Source organism: Polyodon spathula, chromosome 10 (genome assembly GCF_017654505.1).
Source record: "Polyodon spathula isolate WHYD16114869_AA chromosome 10, ASM1765450v1, whole genome shotgun sequence".
Lineage (NCBI taxonomy): Eukaryota > Metazoa > Chordata > Actinopteri > Acipenseriformes > Polyodontidae > Polyodon > Polyodon spathula.
The window spans coordinates 46,897,025-46,919,071 of record NC_054543.1 but is presented as its reverse complement, the minus strand read 5'-3'; the positions used below and the strand labels follow the sequence as shown (position 1 = coordinate 46,919,071).

The window sequence follows — 22,047 nt, the reverse complement described above, 5'->3', positions numbered from 1 at the left end:
TGAGCTAAAGCTAAAGCTTTTTTTTTTTTTTTTTTTTAATGAAAAGGTGTAGGCCTAATAAAAAGAAAAGGGATGCTTCTCTTAATCACAAGGACAGTTATCTTAGCTCAAAAAAAGGAGCTCCATGTGACGTGGAGAGCTAATTTGCGAGATAATTTTCTCAATGTTAAATATATTGGCCACTGGGCAGTAAACTGCATCTGTATTGAATTATAAAAGCAAGCATTGCAATCTGAACACTGTTGTTTTTTGTATGATAATCAAATCATCAAGCACTTTCCTAGTTTCAGTTGGTGAAGCAAAGAGAATGTTTATAAAAACAGTCAAACATATTGAGGAGAAGCCTCGGTCAATATCAAAAAATAATATATCAGTTATATGTAAGAAAACACATTTTGGTTGGTGACAGCTACACTTTTGATTACAAAGCTCTGTAAATCCTCTCTCCAGCCATGCTCTGGATGAAGTTTAAGACATGCCTTGAACTCTCTCGCCACCTGGTGGTAAATGCACAAACTGCATATCAGAAGCTTTTTGGCCATTGTCATTTGTTCTGGTTTGTAAGCAAGTTATTTTGAATGTTGAAGAACAAAAATGTGCTGTAAATCGTGTTGCACTGCAGTTTATAGGGACCCTACACAAATTCACACCGCAGTTTATAGGGATCGTTCACGAATTCACACTGCAGTTTATAGGGATCCTTCACAAATTCACACTGCAATTTATAGGGACCCTACACAAATTCACACTGCGGTTTATAGGGACCTGTGGCACAGCAAAGCTCTGCCCTTTTTAAATTGGCAGGGATGGGGTTAATTTCCCCTACCTGCCTGGGTTTATTATGGTCAGGTGGCTGGGGTTGATTAGTTGATTAGGTTAATTAACGATCAATCAGCGCCCAGCCACCTGACATAAAAGGAGGCCTCTGCTTCTCATTTGGGAAGAGTGAGCTGAGGAAGCCGGTTGGTGTTTTGTTTGTTTGTTTGTTTGTTTGTTTGTTTGTTTGTTTGTTTGTTTGTTTGTTTGTTTGTTTGTTTGTTTGTTTGTTTGTATGTTTGAATGTTTGTATGTTTGAATCCAGTGAAGGCATTGCCCAGCCTGGAAATTGTTATTTTTGTTATTTTTGATTTTTGTCTTGCTTTATTTGTGTTTAAATCCCTTTATTTTGGCCCTTGTGCCCTTTCATTTTTGTGTTTATTTATAATAAAATAGTTATTTTTTTGAACTACAGACTGTCTCTGGGCCTCTATCCACTCGCCAGCCTGCCACATATGGTTTTAGAAGTGGGATAGTGCCACCTAGAGGCTCAGAGCAGTATTATTATTATAATTTTTTTTTTTTGGAATTTGTGGGAGAATTTTTTTTTTTTTTTTTGGATTATGGGAAAGAAGAGCAGACAGCGGCAAAGGCAGGAAAAGCAGCAGCTGAAGAAATGTAAGCTGCTGCAGCCACCGCTGGAGGACCCGGCCAGCCTCTTCCCTTGGTGTTCCTGGTGTGGGAAGGAGGACCATCGTTGGTGGTCCTACCCAGATGTGCCACCGGCAAACTGGTGTGGCCGGTGTGAGAAGGACGGTCACAATTGGGCAGGATGCCCCTACAACCAGGCCCAGGAAGAGGTGCAGTATTCACCCCGGGCATCAGGGTCCACCCTACTACCTCCAGCACCACTACCTTCACCACCATCCCAGGAGATCTGAAACTGGTTGATGCACCCTGAGGCAGACCTCGTCCACGATCTCCCCATAGTTATCAACACTCTGTGGCGTCGAGATGGGGAGAGCTGGGAACAGTGGGAGGAACAACACCACCCAGCATCCTTCCCAGAGGTTGCCCTCATGGTGGTTAATTACCTGGCAGTAGACATGGGAGATGCCCCCAGTTACTCCAATAAAGAGGGGTGAGCCACCTTCCCGAGAGCCATAGAGGGAATAGGAGCCGTCGTCGCTCTGAGAGCCAGAGAGGGAAGAGGAGCCGTCGTCGCTCCCAGAGCCAGAGAGGGAAGAGGAGCCGTCGTCGCTCCGAGAGCCAGAGAGGGAAGAGGAGCCGTCGTCGCTCCCAGAGCCAGAGAGGGAAGAGGAGCCGTCGTCGCTCCCAGAGCCAGAGAGGGAAGAGGAGCCGTCGTCGCTCCCAGAGCCAGAGAGGGAAGAAAGCCGTCGTCGCTCCCAGAGCCAGAGAGAAGAGGAGCCGTCGCCGCTCCCAGAGCCAGAGAGGGAAGAGGAGCCGTCGCCGCTCCCAGAGCCAGAGGGAAGAGGAGCCGTCGCCGCTCCCAGAGCCAGAGAGGGAAGAGGAGCCGTCGTCGCTCCCAGAGCCAGAGAGGGAAGAAAGCCGTCGTCGCTCCCAGAGCCAGAGAGAAGAGGAGCCGTCGTCGCTCCCAGAGCCAGAGAGAGAAGAGGAGCCGCCGTCGCTCTCAGAGCCCAAGAGGGAGGAGCCGCTGCTCCCAGAGGCCGAGAGGGAGGATCCGCCGCTCCCAGAGCCCAGAGGGGAGGAGCCGCCGCTCCCAGAGCCCAGAGAGGGAGGAGCCGCCGCTCCCAGAGCCCAGAGAGGGAGGAGCCGCCGCTCCCAGAGCCAGGAGGGGAGGAGCCGCCGCTCCCAGAGCCCAGAGGGGAGGAGCCGCCGCTCCCAGAGCCCAGAGGGGAGGAGCCGCCGCTCCCAGAGCCCAGAGAGGGAGGAGCCGCCGCTCCCAGAGCCCAGAGGGGAGGAGCCGCCGCTCCCAGAGCCCAGAGGGGAGGAGCCGCCGCTCCGATTGCGGATTGCGGCCGGTGTACGTTGTACATGAGGGGAGGTGTGTGGCAGAGCAAAGCTCTGCCCTTTTTAAATTTGCAGGGATAGGGTTAATTTCCCCTATATGCCTGGGTTTATTATGGTCAGGTGGCTGAGGTTGATTAGGTTAATTAACGATCAATCAGCGCCCAGCCACCTGACATAAAAGGAGGCCTCTGCTTCTCATTTGGGAAGAGGGAGCTGAGGAAGCAGGTTGGTGTTTTGTTTGTATGTTTGAAAGTTTGAATCCAGTGAAGGCATTGCCCAGCCTGGAAATTGTTATTTTTGTTTTTTGTCTTGCTTTATTTGTGTTTAAATCCCTTTATTTTGGCCCTTGTGCCCTTTCATTTTTGTGTTTATTTATAATAAAATAGTTATTTTTTTTGAACTACAGACTGTCTCTGGGCCTCTATCCACTCGCCAGCCTGCCACAGGACCCTACATGAATTCCCACTGCAGTTTATAGGGATCCTTCCCAAATTCACACTGCAGTATATAGGGACCCTTCCCAAATTCACACTGCAGTTTTTAGGGACCCTACATGAATTCACACTGCAGTTTATAGGGACGCTACATTAATTCACACTGCAGTTTATAGGGATCCTGGACATACTCACACTGCAGTTTACAGGGATCCTTCATAAATTCACATTGCAGTTTATAGGGATCCTTCACAAATTTACAGTGCAGTTTATAGGGATCCTTCACGAATTCACACTGCAGTTTATAGGGACCCTACACGAATTCACACTGCAGTTTATAGGGATCCTTCACAAATTCACACTCCTTGGAATCTTACTGTCTTTTCATGTGCAGGTCAGACAGAGAAGCCAAGTGGGAACAATATCAATGCACCACTGAGGTACAAATGTAGAGTGTTCCCTTTAAAAAAAAAACATAATAACACTATGTAACACAATTTTTGTTCCTGGGTAGTAAGCGTTATTTCCTAATTGCTTATGCCTCAAAAGTATAGAAAATGGCTATTATTCCCCATAAACTTTGCTTTTGTGACCAGGACAGTGATATTTTGAAATTTACCTATTTCCAATGAGAAAACGATCTTTTCGTTCACATAAAGTCAGAAAAAAACAACATATGAATCCAAATTAACATGTATTTATACTAAAGTAATACAAAAATGACTACAAAACATTTAGAAGCGAGTAGTTTTTCGGGATTTATGATTATACTGTAAATCACTTTCACGAATCAGCCCCCAAATGTAGTCTCCCATCATGTTCTCGTTATACTGTCCTTGGTAACAACGTTCAAAGTCCAGTATATCCTGGTGGAAGCACTCGCCTTGCTCCTCCGAGTACACTCCCATGTTCTCCTTGAATTTATCAAGATGAGCATCAAGGATATGGACTTTGAGGGACATCCTACTGTCCATTGTGCCGTAGTTCTTCACCAGAGTCTCAACCAGCTCCACATAGTTTTTGGCCTTGTGATTGCCCAGGAAGCCCCGAAAGCCTGCGACAAAGCTGTTCCAAGCCGCTTTCTACTTACTAGTGAGCTTCTCAGGGAATTCATTGCACACCAGGATCTTCTTTATCTGTGGTCCGACGAAGACACCGGCTTTGACCTTTGCCTCAGACAGCTTAGGGAAGAAGTCTTGAAGGTACTTGAAGGCTGCCGACTCCTTATCTAGAGCTCTGACAAACTGTTTCATAAGGCCCAATTTGATGTACAGTGGTGGCATCAGCACCTTCCGGGGGTCCACCAGTGGCTCCCACTTGACGTTGTTCCTCCCCACAGAGAACTCGGTCTGCTGTGGCCAGTCCCGCCTGTGGTAGTGTGCCTTGGTGTCCTTGCTGTCCCAAAGGCAAAGATAGCAGGGAAACTTGGTAAAACCGCATTGGAGACACATCACGAATGCCACCATTGCAGCCTCTTGATGCCATCTCAGAAAAATGCAGATATGTATCCACTTTGGCAGCTGGAACTAAACTGAACTGGGGGGCTTAAGACCCCTGTATTTATACTACTATTTATATTACTGGAAAGTTCTAGAAGTTACTCCAAGTTTACTCAGCACTGAATCTATCTGGAATGTTCTGGAAAATAGGTAAATTTCAAAATATCACTGTCCTGGTCATAAAAACAAAGTTTGTGGGGAATAATAGCCATTTTCTATACTTGTGAGGCATAATCAATTAGGAAATAACACTTACTACCCAGGAACAAAAAAAAAAAAAAAAATTGTTTCACGGTGTAATCTGTTCTTTTCCGCTCCATTTACACAGTAATGATGTAGTTAGTTAGCAAAGTATGGGAATACCTTTATCTGTGAACTGTGATGAGTGTGTGACCTGGTTCTTAAACCCAGAGGCTGGGGGTAGGAAGAGTTCAATCTGTAAGGCTAAATTTGGTCAGGGTTTCACAATCCTGGTCCTGGGGACCCACTGTGTCTGTTGGTTTTCATTCCAGCAGAGTTCCCAATTACTTAATTAAACCCTTGATTGAACTGATAATTTGCTTAATTAGACCTTTTTACTTGTTTTCAGCTCTTAAACAGATTCAGATTTCAAGTTAGCTATAACATGTTATAAGTAACTTGAACTCTGCAACTGTCCAAGATCTGAAAACAACTACAAAGGTCTAATTAAGCAAATTATCAGTGCAGTTAAAGGCCTTGATAAGTAACTGAGACCTCAGTTGGAGTGAAAACCAGCAGACATAGGGGGTCTCCAGGACTAGAGCTGGGAAACCCTGTCTTAGAGGCTTCACACCAGCACTGTCTGTTGGTGCTGGCAGGCGCTGTTCCAGGATTCCCCCTTGTGACAGGGCTGATCTTTGCCCTTCACACCCTGGCAGGATAGGGGTGGGTGGGGGTTTGAATGGAGGCGAGTGGCATGTCAGACGCAGGTCAGGTAAGGAGGAGAACATCCGTAGTAGAGATCACAGTGATCACAGTGTCAAATAAAAATAATGAAGCATTTTCCAGGAAAATGAAACAATACTGTATTTTAAGTGGCATCCCATGCAACCATATCCTCACACAACCCAAAATGCTTAATGTGGGTGGGCTGCATTTAGACATACTGGGTGTGACCATGAGCTTCAGCATACTTCTCAGTGATTTACAATGCTAGCTGTATTTTAGAATAGAAATTAAAAACAAATTAAAAAGTATAGCATAGCAATAAAAGTTAAAGTTAGGAACTTATAGAGGCATAGTATACAGAACTACAGTGTGGCAACTGAAACTCAGCAGTTCATTTTGGAAACAGGGGTGTTCTGCAAACCAACTTGGATCGCAGAACACGCATGTAAAAACAGCCGACAGCATGAAAAGTAAATGTCTAGTCTGGTCTTGTGAAAGATGAGTCAACTAACTTCCTCCAGTCCATGGGGTTTGAACCTACAGCCCCAGTCCTAAGGCTCTGCTTCTGATCTATTACCCTTTTGTTCTAAATAGCCCATGAGTTATTAAACCCCAGATCGTGGATGAGTCAAGCTTTATATATAATATCCAGACAGTTTTACCTTTTGATTCACTGCAACCTCCATAAAAGTACAGTGGAGCATTACAGAAACCTGGTTGTGTAACTTGGAGAGGAAATACAGTAAGGATAGGGTTAAACGCAGGCAGTCATTCCATGAGCACCCCGCCATTTAGATGAGAAGGGGCTGATGCAAAGAGAAACTACCAGTCATAATGGAAACCAGGTTCACTCTAAAACCACGGCATCAGAACCTCACCCACACTTAACAGTAAAAACCCTCTTGAATGAAATTGAGAAACATCTGTGCATTCACTGTGTGTGTGTGTGTCTGTGTGTGTGTGTGTGTGTGTGTGTGTGTGTGTGTGTGTGTGTGTGTGTGTGTTTCTCTCCCCGTCTCATTCCTCACCTCTCAGTGGATGTGTGAGACACACTCACACAAGTTGTAGAGTCATTGATGTCTACTACACTATAACCACAGGTGGAGTGAAAGCCAAAGGTTCAGCCTAGATTAAACACACAGATACACACAAGACACACATACCACGAGAGCAAAGACAGGCAGTAGTTCCACTGGAAAATGTGAACCTTCTCTTTGTGTGTGTGTGTAAAGTCATGCATACAAGGTGTGAAGGATTATAAAAAAGAAACTTTTCTCACCTCCTGGTCAATCACAGATCAGCATCATTTTCTGGAAACTTGAGCCTTTCGTGGAGCGTCTGAAAAAGGGTTTACGAGAAACAGCAACCCTTTTTCAATCCCTGCTCTACGCGCTAAATGTTTCTTACTAATTCAGCAACAGTTTTATTAATCAATCTCACCTACACGAGGAGTGTATGAAATTTTTTAATAGCCGAATAATATATTTCAATAATAAATGATGGCCCTGCTATGTATCCCCCGTGGTTAGGCCTTTTCTCACTTATTGTTTTTTGGTTTTCTGTGTTGCCCTCTTATCCCATATTCTCTGTGTGTACAGTATTAAAGCAGCTCTCTTTATTGAAGGAATCAATAACACTTCAAAAAAAAAAAAAAAGAAAACCAGTAACTGACCTGCCAAAGTGAAAATGCTTTTCTTTTTTTTCCCCACCAATACTAGAACATCATTAGACTGATATAAAACTGGTGCCAATTCACTAAGCTTTAATTAACTCGAGCCTTATTTAGGAAAGAAAAAAAAAATCTGATTTGAATAAAATGAAATTTGACATTCATTAAATGGTTTAAGAAGCTTATGAGAGATTCATGAATATTAAACTGCATTTTATTATTAAAAAAAAAATAGAAAAACAGTAAATGAAGCTGAGGCTTGTGAGCTGTTTTTTTTTAAAAGTATGTTTCTTTGACTAAAATCAATGTGACCCTGAGCAAGTCACTTGACCTCCTTGTGCTCAGTCCTGCAAATGAGATGTTAAATCAATGTCCTATTGGAAGTGACTCTGCATATAATGCACAGTTCACAGCCTACCTCTGTAAAGTGCTTTGTGATGGTGGTCCACTATGAAAGGCGCTATATGAAAATAAAGATATTATTATTACATTATTATTCCTGAAACGGATCTGGATTACTGATGGTTTCAGAAACAGCAGCCCCCTGAGGGGCTCCCCTCGTAGAAGCACAGTCAGGTGATGTGCAGGGTGAGTCATACAGCGCAGGTTAGCATGCTGGCTGTGCGAAGTGGTCGGTACTCTCTGGGGAATCCGAAAGGAGCATGGTTTTGGCTCTAGGGATGTCATCATGATCCTGTTTGCATTGTTTTATTTATTGGTTGCATCATCTGTGTTCGCCTGGACGCAGAAGCACCTGCCAGCCAGACACACAGTCCAAGCCCTTTAGGAAACAAAAAGCATTCACATGTGGAAACAATTACACAGATCCCAGATGTTTCAGATTTGTTTTCCTATATACAGTGTACTGTTAAGCAGTGACCACTACTGGCTTGCTTGTTGGATGATGTGAGACATTCCACTGTGTTTGAACCAACTGTGCCCCCTTGTGGTTGATTGTGAAATAAGGTTAAAGACTGACAGAACGATTGGAGTGACTGGTTAAGAGAAAGGGAGTTGTCATCATTAATGAGACTATAATGGGATGAACCAAGATGTGTTGATTATCGTTAGCGATATCTTGCAAAGAAGATGCCCCAGGACCTCCCTGAAAGGAGACTCAGTGAGCATTCACTTTGTGGAATTGATTATGTTCTTGCTCTATAGAGTAGGTGCATGCTTACACTGTATCCTTTTGTTTTGTGTATATATGCACGCGTACTTGAGAAATGGTTTTTGCTCAAATGTCAGCAGCCCTGCAAACTGATAGCTCTCATTGTAATGTGAAAAACTTAATGAGCTAGCTGAGAAAAAGACACAAAGACAGTCAGTCCTTTATAGAAATCTGCAGAAATCCATTTGGGAATTACTGCAGTCCCGTGCATCTCACTCACAGGGTATTCAAAAAAAAAAAAAAAAAACCCAAAAAGAAAACAATCCTGTTCTCCCTGATTCCACTCCCTCGTTGCATTTTCAAGCTGCGCGCTGGCCCGTCACGATCGTGAATGTTTTTGCAGACCTTTCGTTTTGGCCCTTGCCCTTGTTTTGTTATTGTGTTTTGTCAGTGTTTGTTTCTGTGTTTTATTTGTTTATTAAAAAGTTCATTAGCGTGTTAAACTGCAGCCTCTGAGTCTCTGAGTCTCTGTCTGTGCCATTACCATATGGGCTGGGAGGCTACTCTGTCACAGTATACTATGGATTTACCAATTTACCCTGTTTTGACATGTTTTTTTTTAAATGTGCTTTACCTCTGAATTCTAATATTGGATTACATTGTTATCACCACTAGAGGGTACTGCTGTATAACTGTTATTTGTAGGATGAGCTTGATTAAATGTGATTACATTATATAACCAATACTATCGAAAAGAAAATAATAGAAACATACATTAATATAATTAAAAAAAAAAAAAATTCTGTACTCTTTCTGTACTTACTTTCATCACTCATAAAAAAAAAACATTTCACTTATAAATAAATGGGATTTTTTTTTTGTTTACATATTTTGCAGCTCAAAACTCTCTCTTTAAAAGTAAGATATCTCAAGGCCTATTAAAGATTAAATATTGTTGTAAAAAATATTCTACCTAAAACATGAATGCCATTTATTTGAATGATGTATTTTGCCATGTGCTGTATCTTGCCATAGTGCTATATAGTGCCAAAGGCAGAAGCATATTAATACAAATTATACATTGACATCGTGGTGTTTATTATCAAATGCCCACACCCTCTACCTCCCGGGAAAGATCTATCTGAAAACCGTGAAGCATGAAACACATTACAGTTTGACCTGACAGAGGTGTTTGTTTGAGCAAATATCCCTCTTGAAAAATTGGAAAACCAAAAGTTACTTAAATTCTTCAGACTGAGTGTAGCAAATAGTGGAGGGATTCCTTCATCAGCCCAGCTGAGCCGTGAACACTTATCTAAAGCTGCCGAGTATCACAAGCAGGAGATTATTAGATTAATATAACAGTCTGGTTGCTTGTTATACTATTCGCCTTTATTAAAGGCGAATAGTAAAACACATTTTTTATTTTTGAGAAGGAACGTGGTATTCCGTAAGAAAGGACATCACATTTGCTTATGTAATGTCCATCAATATACAGTCATGCATTGGTGTTTATCAGGACATCAGCATGAATAGAATGATAGAGTTCAATACATTTAATATACTTATCACACGCAAAAACAAAAATACAACGAAGGCCTGTATCAACTCTTTCACTTCTGGGTTTTCAGAGACCAGTGCCCTTCCACACATTAACATAAATACTATTGCATTGTATTGGTAAAGTATTAATTGTCTATTCCTGATAATTTAAACTTTAGGCTATAGACAATGTTTAAACAGTTGGACTATGCAAATATAATGGCTAAAGTTCAATTCAGGCACTTACAATCTGGCCTGCCTAAATTTCTTCCTGTAGTTCAATTGGCTAGCAATTCCTCACTCCTCCCACTTTAACTGCTGTGTCAGTGTGCTGGCACAGAATAGCTGCCACGTCGAAAGATCTTTGTGATCCTGTGGGATGAAAGGTGCTATATAAATCAAAAGTAAGATAATTTGGTGAGTTCAAAGTGTTTGAAGACCCTGGATCAATCACCCTCAAAAGGGTGAGAAAGGGTCCTTTGTCTGGTATGGTCTTGAAATGTGGTTTGCTTGCAGCAGAAGCAGCTCTCTACTTGCTCCTGGAGTTTCAGAACCCCCCCATTTGTGATACCTGTTTCTGAGTGGGAGGAACCGGGTTTGCTTGACTACAGCTGAGGTACCTGTTTCTGAGTCAGAGGAACCGGGTTTGCTTGACTACAGCTGAGGTAAATGTTTCTGAGTCAGAGGAACCGGGTTTGCTTGACTACAGCTGAGGTAAATGTTTCTGGGTCAGAGAAACCGGGTTTAGTTGACTACGGCTGAGGTACCTGTTTCTGGGTCAGAGGAACCCGGTTGGCTTGACTACGGCTGAGGTATCTGTTTCTGAGTCAGAGGAACCGGGTTTGCTTGACTACGGCTGAGGTACCTGTTTCTGAGTCAGAGGAACCGGGTTTGTTTAACTACAGCTGAGGTACCTGTTTCTGGGTCAGAGGAACCGGGTTTGCTTGACTACGGCTGAGGTAAATGTTTCTGGGTCAGAGGAACCCGGTTTGCTTGACTACGGCTGAGGTAAATGTTTCTGGGTCAGAGGAACCGGGTTTGCTTGACTATGGCTGAGGTACCTGTTTCTGGGTCAGAGGAACCCGGTTGGCTTGACTACGGCTGAGTTATCTGTTTCTGAGTCAGAGGAACTGGGGTTTGCTTTACTACGACTGAGGTACCTGTTTCTGAGTCAGATGAACCTTGTTTGCTTGACTACGGCTGAGGTACCTGTTTCTGGGTCAGAGGAACCGGGTTTGCTTGACTACGGCTGAGGTACCTGTTTCTGAGTCAGAGGAACCGGGTTTGCTTGACTACGGCTGAGGTACCTGTTTCTGGGTCAGAGGAACCGGGTTTGCTTGACTACGGCTGAGGTAAATGTTTCTGGGTCAGAGGAACCGGGTTTGCTTGACTACGGCTGAGGTAAATGTTTCTGTGTCAGAGGAATCGGGTTTGCTTGACTACGGCTGAGGTAAATGTTTCTGTGTCAGAGGAATCGGGTTTGCTTGACTACGGCTGAGGTAAATGTTTCTGTGTCAGAGGAACCGGGTTTGCTTGACTACGGCTGAGGTACCTGTTTCTGGGTCAGAGGAACCGGGTTTGCTTGACTACGGCTGAGGTACCTGTTTCTGGGTCAGAGGAACCCGGTTTGCTTGACTACGGCTGAGGTACCTGTTTCTGGGTCAGAGGAACCGGGTTTGCTTGACTACGGCTGAGGTACCTGTTTCTGGGTCAGAGGAACCGGGTTTGCTTGACTACGGCTGAGGTACCTGTTTCTGAGTCAGAGGAACCGGGTTTGCTTGACTACGGCTGAGGTACCTGTTTCTGAGTCAGAGGAACCGGGTTTGCTTGACTACGGCTGAGGTACCTGTTTCTGGGTCAGAGGAACCGGGTTTGCTTGACTACGGCTGAGGTACCTGTTTCTGAGTCGGAGGAACCGGGTTTGCTTGACTACGGCTGAGGTACCTGTTTCTGAGTCAGAGGAACCGGGTTTGCTTGACTACGGCTGAGGTACCTGTTTCTGGGTCAGAGGAACCGGGTTTGCTTGACTACGGCTGAGGTACCTGTTTCTGGGTCAGAGGAACCGGGTTTGCTTGACTACGGCTGAGGTAAATGTTTCTGAGTCAGAGGAACCGGGTTTGCTTGACTACGGCTGAGGTACCTGTTTCTGAGTCAGAGGAACCGGGTTTGCTTGACTACGGCTGAGGTACCTGTTTCTGAGTCAGAGGAACCGGGTTTGCTTGACTACGGCTGAGGTACCTGTTTCTGAGTCAGAGGAACCGGGTTTGCTTGACTACGGCTGAGGTACCTGTTTCTGAGTCAGAGGAACCGGGTTTGCTTGACTACGGCTGAGGTAAATGTTTCTGAGTCAGAGGAACCGGGTTTGCTTGACTACGGCTGAGGTACCTGTTTCTGGGTCAGAGGAACCGGGTTTGCTTGACTACGGCTGAGGTACCTGTTTCTGAGTCAGAGGAACCGGGTTTGCTTGACTACGGCTGAGGTACCTGTTTCTGGGTCAGAGGAACCGGGTTTGCTTGACTACGGCTGAGGTACCTGTTTCTGAGTCAGAGGAACCGGGTTTGCTTGACTACGGCTGAGGTACCTGTTTCTGAGTCAGAGGAACCGGGTTTGCTTGACTACGGCTGAGGTACCTGTTTCTGGGTCAGAGGAACCGGGTTTGCTTGACTACGGCTGAGGTACCTGTTTCTGAGTCAGAGGAACCGGGTTTGCTTGACTACGGCTGAGGTACCTGTTTCTGAGTCAGAGGAACCGGGTTTGCTTGACTACGGCTGAGGTACCTGTTTCTGGGTCAGAGGAACCGGGTTTGCTTGACTACGGCTGAGGTACCTGTTTCTGGGTCAGAGGAACCGGGTTTGCTTGACTACGGCTGAGGTACCTGTTTCTGAGTCAGAGGAACCGGGTTTGTTTAACTACAGCTGCGGTACCTGTTTCTGGGTCAGAGGAACCGGGTTTGCTTGACTACGGCTGAGGTACCTGTTTCTGGGTCAGAGGAACCGGGTTTGCTTGACTACGGCTGAGGTACCCGTTTCTGAGTCAGAGGAACCGGGTTTGTTTAACTACAGCTGCGGCACCTGTTTCTGGGTCAGAGGAACCGGGTTTGCTTGACTACGGCTGAGGTACCCGTTTCTGAGTCAGAGGAACCGGGTTTGTTTAACTACAGCTGAGTTACCTGTTTCTGAGTCGGAGGAACCCGGTTTGCTTGACTACGGCTGAGGTACCTGTTTCTGGGTCAGAGGAACCCGGTTTGCTTGACTACGGCTGAGGTACCTGTTTCTGAGTCAGAGGAACCGGGTTTGCTTGACTACGGCTGAGGTACCTGTTTCTGGGTCAGAGGAACCGGGTTTGCTTGACTACGGCTGAGGTACCTGTTTCTGGGTCAGAGGAACCGGGTTTGCTTGACTACGGCTGAGGTACCCGTTTCTGAGTCAGAGGAACCGGGTTTGTTTAACTACAGCTGCGGCACCTGTTTCTGGGTCAGAGGAACCGGGTTTGCTTGACTACGGCTGAGGTACCTGTTTCTGGGTCAGAGGAACCGGGTTTGCTTGACTACGGCTGAGGTACCTGTTTCTGGGTCAGAGGAACCGGGTTTGCTTGACTACGGCTGAGGTACCTGTTTCTGGGTCAGAGGAACCGGGTTTGCTTGACTACGGCTGAGGTACCTGTTTCTGGGTCAGAGGAACCCGGTTTGCTTGACTACAGCTGAGGCACTTGTCTCTCGGGCAGAGGGGCACGGTTTCCAGCCCCCTGCACTGTCTGTGAATTCGAGGACCCTGGACAGAAACCGGTTGAAATGGTAAAGCTGTCTTTATGAATATTTGAAAAGTGTTCTCAGTAGCCTACAATGAAATATGTTAACAAGAATGTTGATGCATATGGAATAAAATACATTGCATTGCATTATAAAAACAAAGGCTTAAGTATTACACTTTAATTTACAAGGTAACGCTTCGGCAGAGAACAGGGCAACATGCCTTTAAATTATAACAGTGCGCGTTTCATGGAGTTGGGATTAAACTTTACAATCGAAGTTGACCACAATGTTGTCTAAAAACAGAGAACTCTGCACATATTAATGGACTCCTGTCTGCCGTTTTCTTGGGAACTGTTTATCTGTGTCAAGAAATCAGCTGGCTTCTTCAATGAGCTACTGGGAGGGCTTCACCTTCCTGATCTTTCATTTAGCAGATAAGGAGTTTCGTTGTGGATGAAGGAGTTTCGTTGTGGATTTTCGTTGTGGATCCAACAAGCTATGCAAGAGGCAAGCCCCTTATTCTAAAGAATTACAGGGTTACAGAGTTGGAGCCCCCAGCAGTGCTTCCTAAGAACTAATTACTTTACCTTCGCTGTATCGTGGAATATTCATATTGCAGCATTGGTTTTCAACATGTTTTACTTTTTAAACTAAGAAAGATATATTTGTTGTCTTTTAAATGTCCCAGTGTATCGTGTATGCAGTTCATGCTCCTTCCTGCAACAGAGGTCTGAGTGATTGCTGTGTGTGTATTGTCTTTATAGTCCAGTTGTGTTCCATGTATAAAGAAGGTACAATATAATATATATATATATATAATATATATATATTTATATATATATATTATCATATAGATATATATATCAGAGCTCAGAGCCAATATGTGTACCAGTCTGTTTGAGCAAAGAATCACAGCAGTAATACTAAGATATGTATATTATAGACATTTAAGACTAATACTTTTGCAAAATAAAAATAAAATAAAATGAAGCTCTCCTAATTATGCAGATGTTACAGTGTTGGAATCGTGTTTGGGATAGTCTAATCTGGGTTAGGAGACGTGGGGCTTTTCAATATTTTATTCCTCTATCGTCTTCCTCACTGCAGCCAGGCTGGGAAGAAAACCTGGCGGTTCCACGAACAAAAGCTGTTGTGGAAGCTCAGTGAAGGTTGTTGCCTGACGTTACAGACTATCATGAAAACACACGGAGCAAAACGACAAAAGAGACATGTTGACAAAGCCGAGTATATACCAATATATACCGTGCTACGGCGTGTTCATATTCTCAGGAACTACAAAGGACTCGCTCCAAAAATGATTTTACTGCACAAACACAGAAAGTTGTAAACATTGCTTTTGAAAGTCATCCGGAGATCGAAAATTCAACAATATGCATAGGATTCTGTTGGATTTATTTTGCAATTTAAAAAGCGCTGTCTAGTTTGCTGTTTTTGCTTTTAAAGTTAAATTGCTCTGTACAGTTATAACAATTGTGTTATTGATTGACCTTTTTCTGAGGTAAAAACAAATATAAATTAAGTGTAAAACAAAAGGATTGCAATTTGCATTTGTAATTGCTTTTTTTGGTAACAGTACAGTAGATGGAAGTCACAAGAAACATTTTGCTATAATGCAAACCATCCCGAATAAGCCTCAGTAAAGCTGTGCAGCTGCGCTTTGCTTTTCACATTTCCATCCATCCGGGGGGGTTGTGTTTTAATCTGAAAATTAATTGCATGAGCCTGCCCTATTTAATACAGGTCATGTCTATGGGGATTGAAACTAAATATGAACTTCACAAGTATATAAATTGAGGTGCTCAAGTAGATACTATCTCATTAATTTCATGAAAATTAACTTTAGGGTTTAATTATTTCCATCTGACTATCTATTCTACTATAGGGTGCTGTCCAAGATGCAAGCTGATACACACCCCACAAGGTCTCACAACATCTAACAGGCCTTCAGTGAGGTATCCTATACCATATTGTTATAATATCTAAGGAAACAAGACCATTCAACATTACAGATAATCTTAATGAGATGTCTGTCTGGTACAACTGTCTGATATACAGAAATTCCAGATGGCTGTATCACGTCAATATCGGGGGCTGCTGTACATTTCTTTTGTTTTCTAGTTTTGAGGGGTAAAAAAAACTCTTCAGATGTCTGCAAGCCAGTCTATGAATATATTTACTTAGGAGTACAGCTGTCTTCTGCATAAACTTACTGTCTCAAAGGAAGTCCACAGTGAACAGTGATGTGCCCCCACTACCAGTGCACAGAGCCATGCAGGAATGAAGCAAAGCAGTGGATCAGGCAGGGAACTCACTTTAACAGTTGATGAAATCATGTACACGTCAAGCATATTGTAGATGCTTCCCATACAAGATCGTCAGCTGACTAGCTAATATCTTATTTGCCCTTCAATAAACAATACATCCGATGATCAGCAAGGAAAGGAATTGTATCTTCATTCCATTACGTACCCGCTGTACGCCAGAATTTGCCTCCTCCGCACCAGCCTCTACCTGCTTTTTGGCTTTGTCTAATGGGGGAGGCAGCTATCCACCCCCCACCCATCTGCAAGCTAACTTATGGACAAGGGTATCTTGAAAGGCGAGGCCAAAGAATGCAGTGTAAAATATTTATAATGTACTAGTGTAGCCTAGTCTGTGTTTTAATAAATAATCTATCACATGAGTTTCCTGTCTGAAGTATGCCTCTGTTCAGAAGCACAGCTCAGTGGAAGTGCAGAAATTGGTGATACTGCTCTATACCGTGGGGCAACATACTGCCACCCACTGAATAAGCTAACACCCTGGCAACTAATCTCTTGTTTAAACTGGGGCAGTAAACCACACATCCTTTCCTTGACCACCAGCACCTTTTCATTTCACAAAAAACAGCCCCGAATCTGCCACAATACAGCGTACCTCCCAGGTGTTTTTTTTTTCTTGTTTGTTTGTTTTCTAAGTTGTGTTTATTCGACACTATGCTTAAATGGGTTTTACGTTTTTATTGTAATAGTTTTGTTTGTTTGTTTTGTTTTGTTTTAAATTACTATATACATTACAATTGTATAAGACGCCTCGGTATCAATGGGCAAGTCTCCTGGCTAAATAATAAATAAATAAATAAATAAATAAATAAAAGCGAAAGATTCTTGTCACTTTTGGGGCAAATGTCTTAAAGGAAAATATGCGTGTTTTTCTCACCAATACCCAGGAATATGTGGAGTTTGTATGTATTTGTCCTCCTCTTTGACTCCACCGAAAGGCAAAAGAAGCACTTTTGCGTGTTTTGTTTTATCTTTGAACACATCAGCAGCTCTCTTTGCAGGATTTTAAAGACAGCCCGCAGCAGAAAAGCAACAAAGCTGAACTCTGTTTCAGGTTTACACACAAACATGTTCCGCGGTCACGGAGGATTTCCACGATCAGCGAGGAGTCACGTGGTGACTGAAGACGCCTCACGTCTCAGAACATGGAGACTTCAGGAGGGGTAGGGGGGTCGAGGCTAGTTCCCATAGAGGAAAGGACCTAGGGGAGGGGCGACGGTGTGTTTGGATAACGTTTAAAAGAATATAACTCGCTGCCATCACTGCAGTCCTTCAAGTGAAAACACACCCTCGTCCCTCTCCTCGGTCCAGTGAGTGGGGTTTTAAAGAGGTGTGACATCAACTTCCTGTCTGGAAAACGTACAGATACTGTATATAAAAAAACTCAGCACCAACATCCCATCTGCAACGACAATGAACGAACAGGCAAGATCTATGTTTCCTCTTTAACAGCTTGACCAGAACTTTTCACATCAAAAAAAAAAAAAAAAAAAAAAAAACGCAATGAGCTCAATGACAAATTATTTAAAGTAATTTTCAATATCTTCAATGCATTGAAAAAACAAACAAACATCAATTTCAAAACGTTTGCTATAGAAGCCTGTGTTTACGGTAATCGCCTTCCCTTCACAAGCAGCACTTGGACTGCGGGTACATGTTATAATGGCAGCGTCGAGAAACTAGAGCCGGTTGTGCAAACAGGCAACAGAATGAGAACATGTTATCACTTTGGGTGTCCAGAATCCAAAATATATTGTTATAATGAAAGTGTCCTCACTGGGGGAAATATGCATGCACCTGAATTATACACCATGTAATGGAACTGCTTTGTGGTTTGCATTATGCATTTGAACAGTGTAATCTAGGGTGCGCATGCGTTCTCTTTTTTAATGCCTGTTCTACTGCAAATGAAGAAAACAAATATGCACCCAACATTCCAACATCCCCCTTTGATCTATTTTAATGTGTCCTGTGCCAAAGGGTTTAAAATGAGTGATTGCATGTTTAAAACATGTTAATGTGATAAACCAGAGCAGCATTCAAATCACAAGATAGCAAAAAAGTATTTTCATGAAAATCCCTCTATTAACTCTATCAAGGTCTTTAATTAGTCCTAAAAATATGCCCTGCTTAATCACATATGATATGTACTGTCCAGCAGACATTCGCCATATTAAATAGGTGTTCTAATAAAAATGACATTTTACATCATGTTAATAAACTTTGAACATGCATGTCTAAACTCGTATCAGGTTGACGTATTCTTAATAACCCCCATGCCATTGGCATTACCATTATTTTATTGTTATGTTTTTATATAATGTTTTTTATATATATATATATATATATATATATATATATATATAAATATATATCATTATATATATATATATATATATATATATATATATATATATATATTATAATATATATATAACCATTATTTAAACATGTCAATTAGACAGGCAACGAGATTCCCTCGGTCAACTGCGAACCTAGCGTGTTTACAGCTCCCTACGCTGGGGAGAAGCAGATACTACATGCAAGCAGTGCAGTTCAATACCACTGCACATTGGAGACAGAACCAACAGTAATTACAAGTGTATTTGAGATTGTTTGCTAATTGGACGACAAAAACAAAACACACCTAAACCGTTTTTTGAAGAAAAAAGATACCAAGGTAAATGCTGATTGGCATTGTATTCAGTCCTATAGATTGACCATGCTTTAACATAGTTTTAATTTGTACCTTACTGTATTTATCATGTGAAACTAAAAGCTGCATAGCCAAGTCAATACTAGAGCCATAGCATTAACTGTCACATTATTTCAGAACACTGGAGAACAATGGAGGGCTGTGTGGGATTAAGACTTGCTGTAGGGATTTGAAGAGGTACACGAGATTTATTCCAGAAGTGGTAATGAGGTTTGTGCGGGATGTAATAAATTTACTGAGCCTTTCCGATTATTAGTTACGTTCATCAGTTATGATTGATTGGACCAAACAAGCTGTTTCCCATTCCATGAAAAATGAAATGAATGGCCAGACACGAACCAATCGATCTAAAGCAAGCTTTAATACAAATAAAAAATACATACAAATGCAAAACTGACTTAGATCCGGTACAGAAAATAAATACGTAAAGCAAATTTACCAACTAAAGTTATGTTTTCCAATAGAAAAAAGAGAGAAAATATATACATTTGCCCTAAATAAATAATTAAATAACTGATTTCTACAGCAGTAAAGGCAGTAAAAGCTGGGGTGCAATTGATTATAGGTTCTCAAGAAGTGTGGGATAAAGTGTTCATATTCCGACTCTCGGTGCCTCTGTTTTTAGATAATAAACGAGCGCAATGTGGTCCCGCAGACACATGCGCGCTTCACCTGAACCGCACCGTCCTGTGACAGGTGTTTCCAAGGCAAGACAGCCAAGATTTTTTGGCCACTATAACAACCAATCAGAAGGAGAAGGGGAGGAGTAAAGGCGGTACCAGAATGTGACAGCGATCCTTGCAACGAATCCGCTGGCAGGTGACAGGAGAGGACCCGACAGTGGGGGAGTGGCTGAGACTGGCAGTGCGTTTGCTGGGTGCTGAACTCCGGTAGAGAGTAATGAGTTTACTCGTGCAATTCAGAGCAAGCGAAGGATCGCAAGTTGGGAACTAAAAACTGCTGCTACTGCGCCTGTATAAACTTCAGCACTCTCTAAAACCAAGGGGGAGAAAAACAACAGCCAAACTAAATCAAAACACACACCAGGAGGGACAATATAAGCTTGACATATGCACATCTTCCCTCTGAAAAAGGATATGTTACTGGACATAAAATAAAAAAGGAATAAGCCCCAAAATGAAGCTAACCACTTTGTGCTGTTTGGGCTTTCTCTTGAACACTGTGGCCATACAGCTGAGCACCTCACAATCAGGTGGGTGGCATTACGACTGCTGTTATTATTCTGTTTGCTAGTTTTATTTTGTTTATACAAAAACTTTACTGTGGCTTCGCTTACGCCGCTGAGTAGTTTGTAGAGTCGTGTTTGCGGTTGTTCTTGGTATAGTAATGATAGCCCGGTTGTCTCGGTTCTTATTCTCCTCTGAGGGGCTATTGGTGCTTATATATTTACTGCGTTTTGCTTGTTCATTTCATGGCTGTTTATTTATTATTATTATTATTATTATTATTATTATTATTATTATTATTATTATTATTATTATTATTATTATTTTGGTTTTTCTTGTCATATGGATTGCATAAGAACTTCGAATGTCTTGACAAATAATAACAATACGAACGAAACAGTGTAAAACACTGCCGTGTTAAAATGCTTGAAAACTCCCATGCTCGCGTTCTCTAGTGAAATATTTACTCGTACATTATATACAATCAAATAAAGCGTATTCAGTAAATCGAATGGGCTCAGCAGACGCTGCGGCTCTTGGCTATCATTGTGTGTCTGTATCGATGTTATTTTATCAACACTTACTACTTTATGTTTCAGAAAAAAAAAAAAAAGTAGGTTAATTGCTTTGCTGCCAACACCTACCAGAAAGCCGCTGTTGCTGCATTTGTAAGGACGGTGCAATCAACGCGTATTACACGTGTGCTCCTGGGTAAAGATTCTGAAACAACTAGTCCAGGACTGTGAAACTAGGGTTCCCTGTCTCATTATCGGTGTTGCTGTTGTGTCCACAGCATCTGATTGTTGATTTCAGACCGGCTGATAGGATGTGTTTGGCACTGGTGGTGTTGACAGCTTGGTGTTTTTGGAATTAGAAACCGAAATGTATGTCCAAGATCTTACCAAAGCAAAGCTACATCTGCATTTCCATGCGCAGCAGTCACCCTGCTTGCCTGCTCCTTCTGCTTACTCAGCCGGGTTTATATCAGACATCCCATTGTTTGAACAACTTACCGTGTCATGGTTGTTACGACTGCTCAAAATAACAATAACATACAAAATTATAATCTTATCTACTTGTCTACAGTTGTACTAGTACTATTATTATTACTATTATTATTATTATTATTATTTATTATTATTATTATTATTATTATTATTATTAGTAGTAGTAGTAGTAGTAGTAGTAGTAGTAGTAGTAGTAGTAGTAGTAGTAGTATTGCCAGTCTTTATTTAAATAACTCAACAATTTTGTAACTTCTATATTATTGTTGACACACACACACACACACACACACACACACACACACACACACACACACACACACACACACACACACACATTCAGTTTTAATATAGCATTTTCAAGAACCAATAACTGCGATGTGTGTGTGTGTGTGTGTGTGTGTGTGTGTGTGTGTGTGTGTGTGTGTGTGTGTGTGTGTGTGTGTGTGTGTGTACAGTAAGAAATGGACAGTTTATAAACAGATTAAACTATAGGTGCTGTATACCTGGGTGCTCGTTGGTAGTCTATATGTTAAATATGTATAGAGTAGGTATTAAAGACATGCTGGAATTTGTAACCGATAACTGCAGACTGAACCGGCCCCTTGAGAGTAATGTGCACTGATTTTACCCGAGTGAGTATTGCAGTGCATACACAGTACTGTAATGTTAGCAACATGTATCTCTGTGACACTTGTGCAGATAAATATATTAATGTTTACTATACTGCCAATCATCGCAAATTCCAGTTACGTATAATAGGCGCCGCTTGTGATTTATTGCAATGCAGAAGAAATATTATGAAGTAGAAAAGAAAAAAATCGAACAGGTGACTTTGTAAGATTGATTGCAGTGTTGCGGTGTCATTTGTTCTGCTTGCAAGCTGGATTACAGTGCGGTGTGTCCTATTCAGATCTACCTATTGAGAATGCAAGGGCATAGAAACAATCGAACACAGGCTTTATAAATTACACGAAAGCCGTGATTGCTCGGAAGAATGCTCTCTTTCCAAGCCGCGACCGGAGGAGCCGCGCAGCAGCGGGGGAGCAATGCCCGATGTAAATTGGAACTAGCCCGCCGGTGTTATCGTGATCCTTGTGTTTGTATTACTCTGTCGATTAGGCATGTTGACTGG

General features: G+C 42.5%; 1 protein-coding gene across 6 annotated transcripts in view; it reads left to right on the top strand.

The window, feature by feature from the left end:
- The first annotated feature begins 19,577 nt into the window (after positions 1-19,577).
- Positions 19,578-22,047, top strand: part of LOC121322455 (receptor tyrosine-protein kinase erbB-4-like) — a 277,382-nt gene continuing 274,912 nt past the window's right edge. For all 6 annotated transcript variants that reach the window (XM_041262471.1, XM_041262473.1, XM_041262470.1 and 3 more), the window contains exon 1: positions 19,578-19,934. In XM_041262471.1, coding sequence (XP_041118405.1) covers positions 19,859-19,934 — 76 coding nt within the window. In that variant the 5' untranslated portion in view covers positions 19,578-19,858. The remainder of the gene's footprint in view (positions 19,935-22,047) is intronic.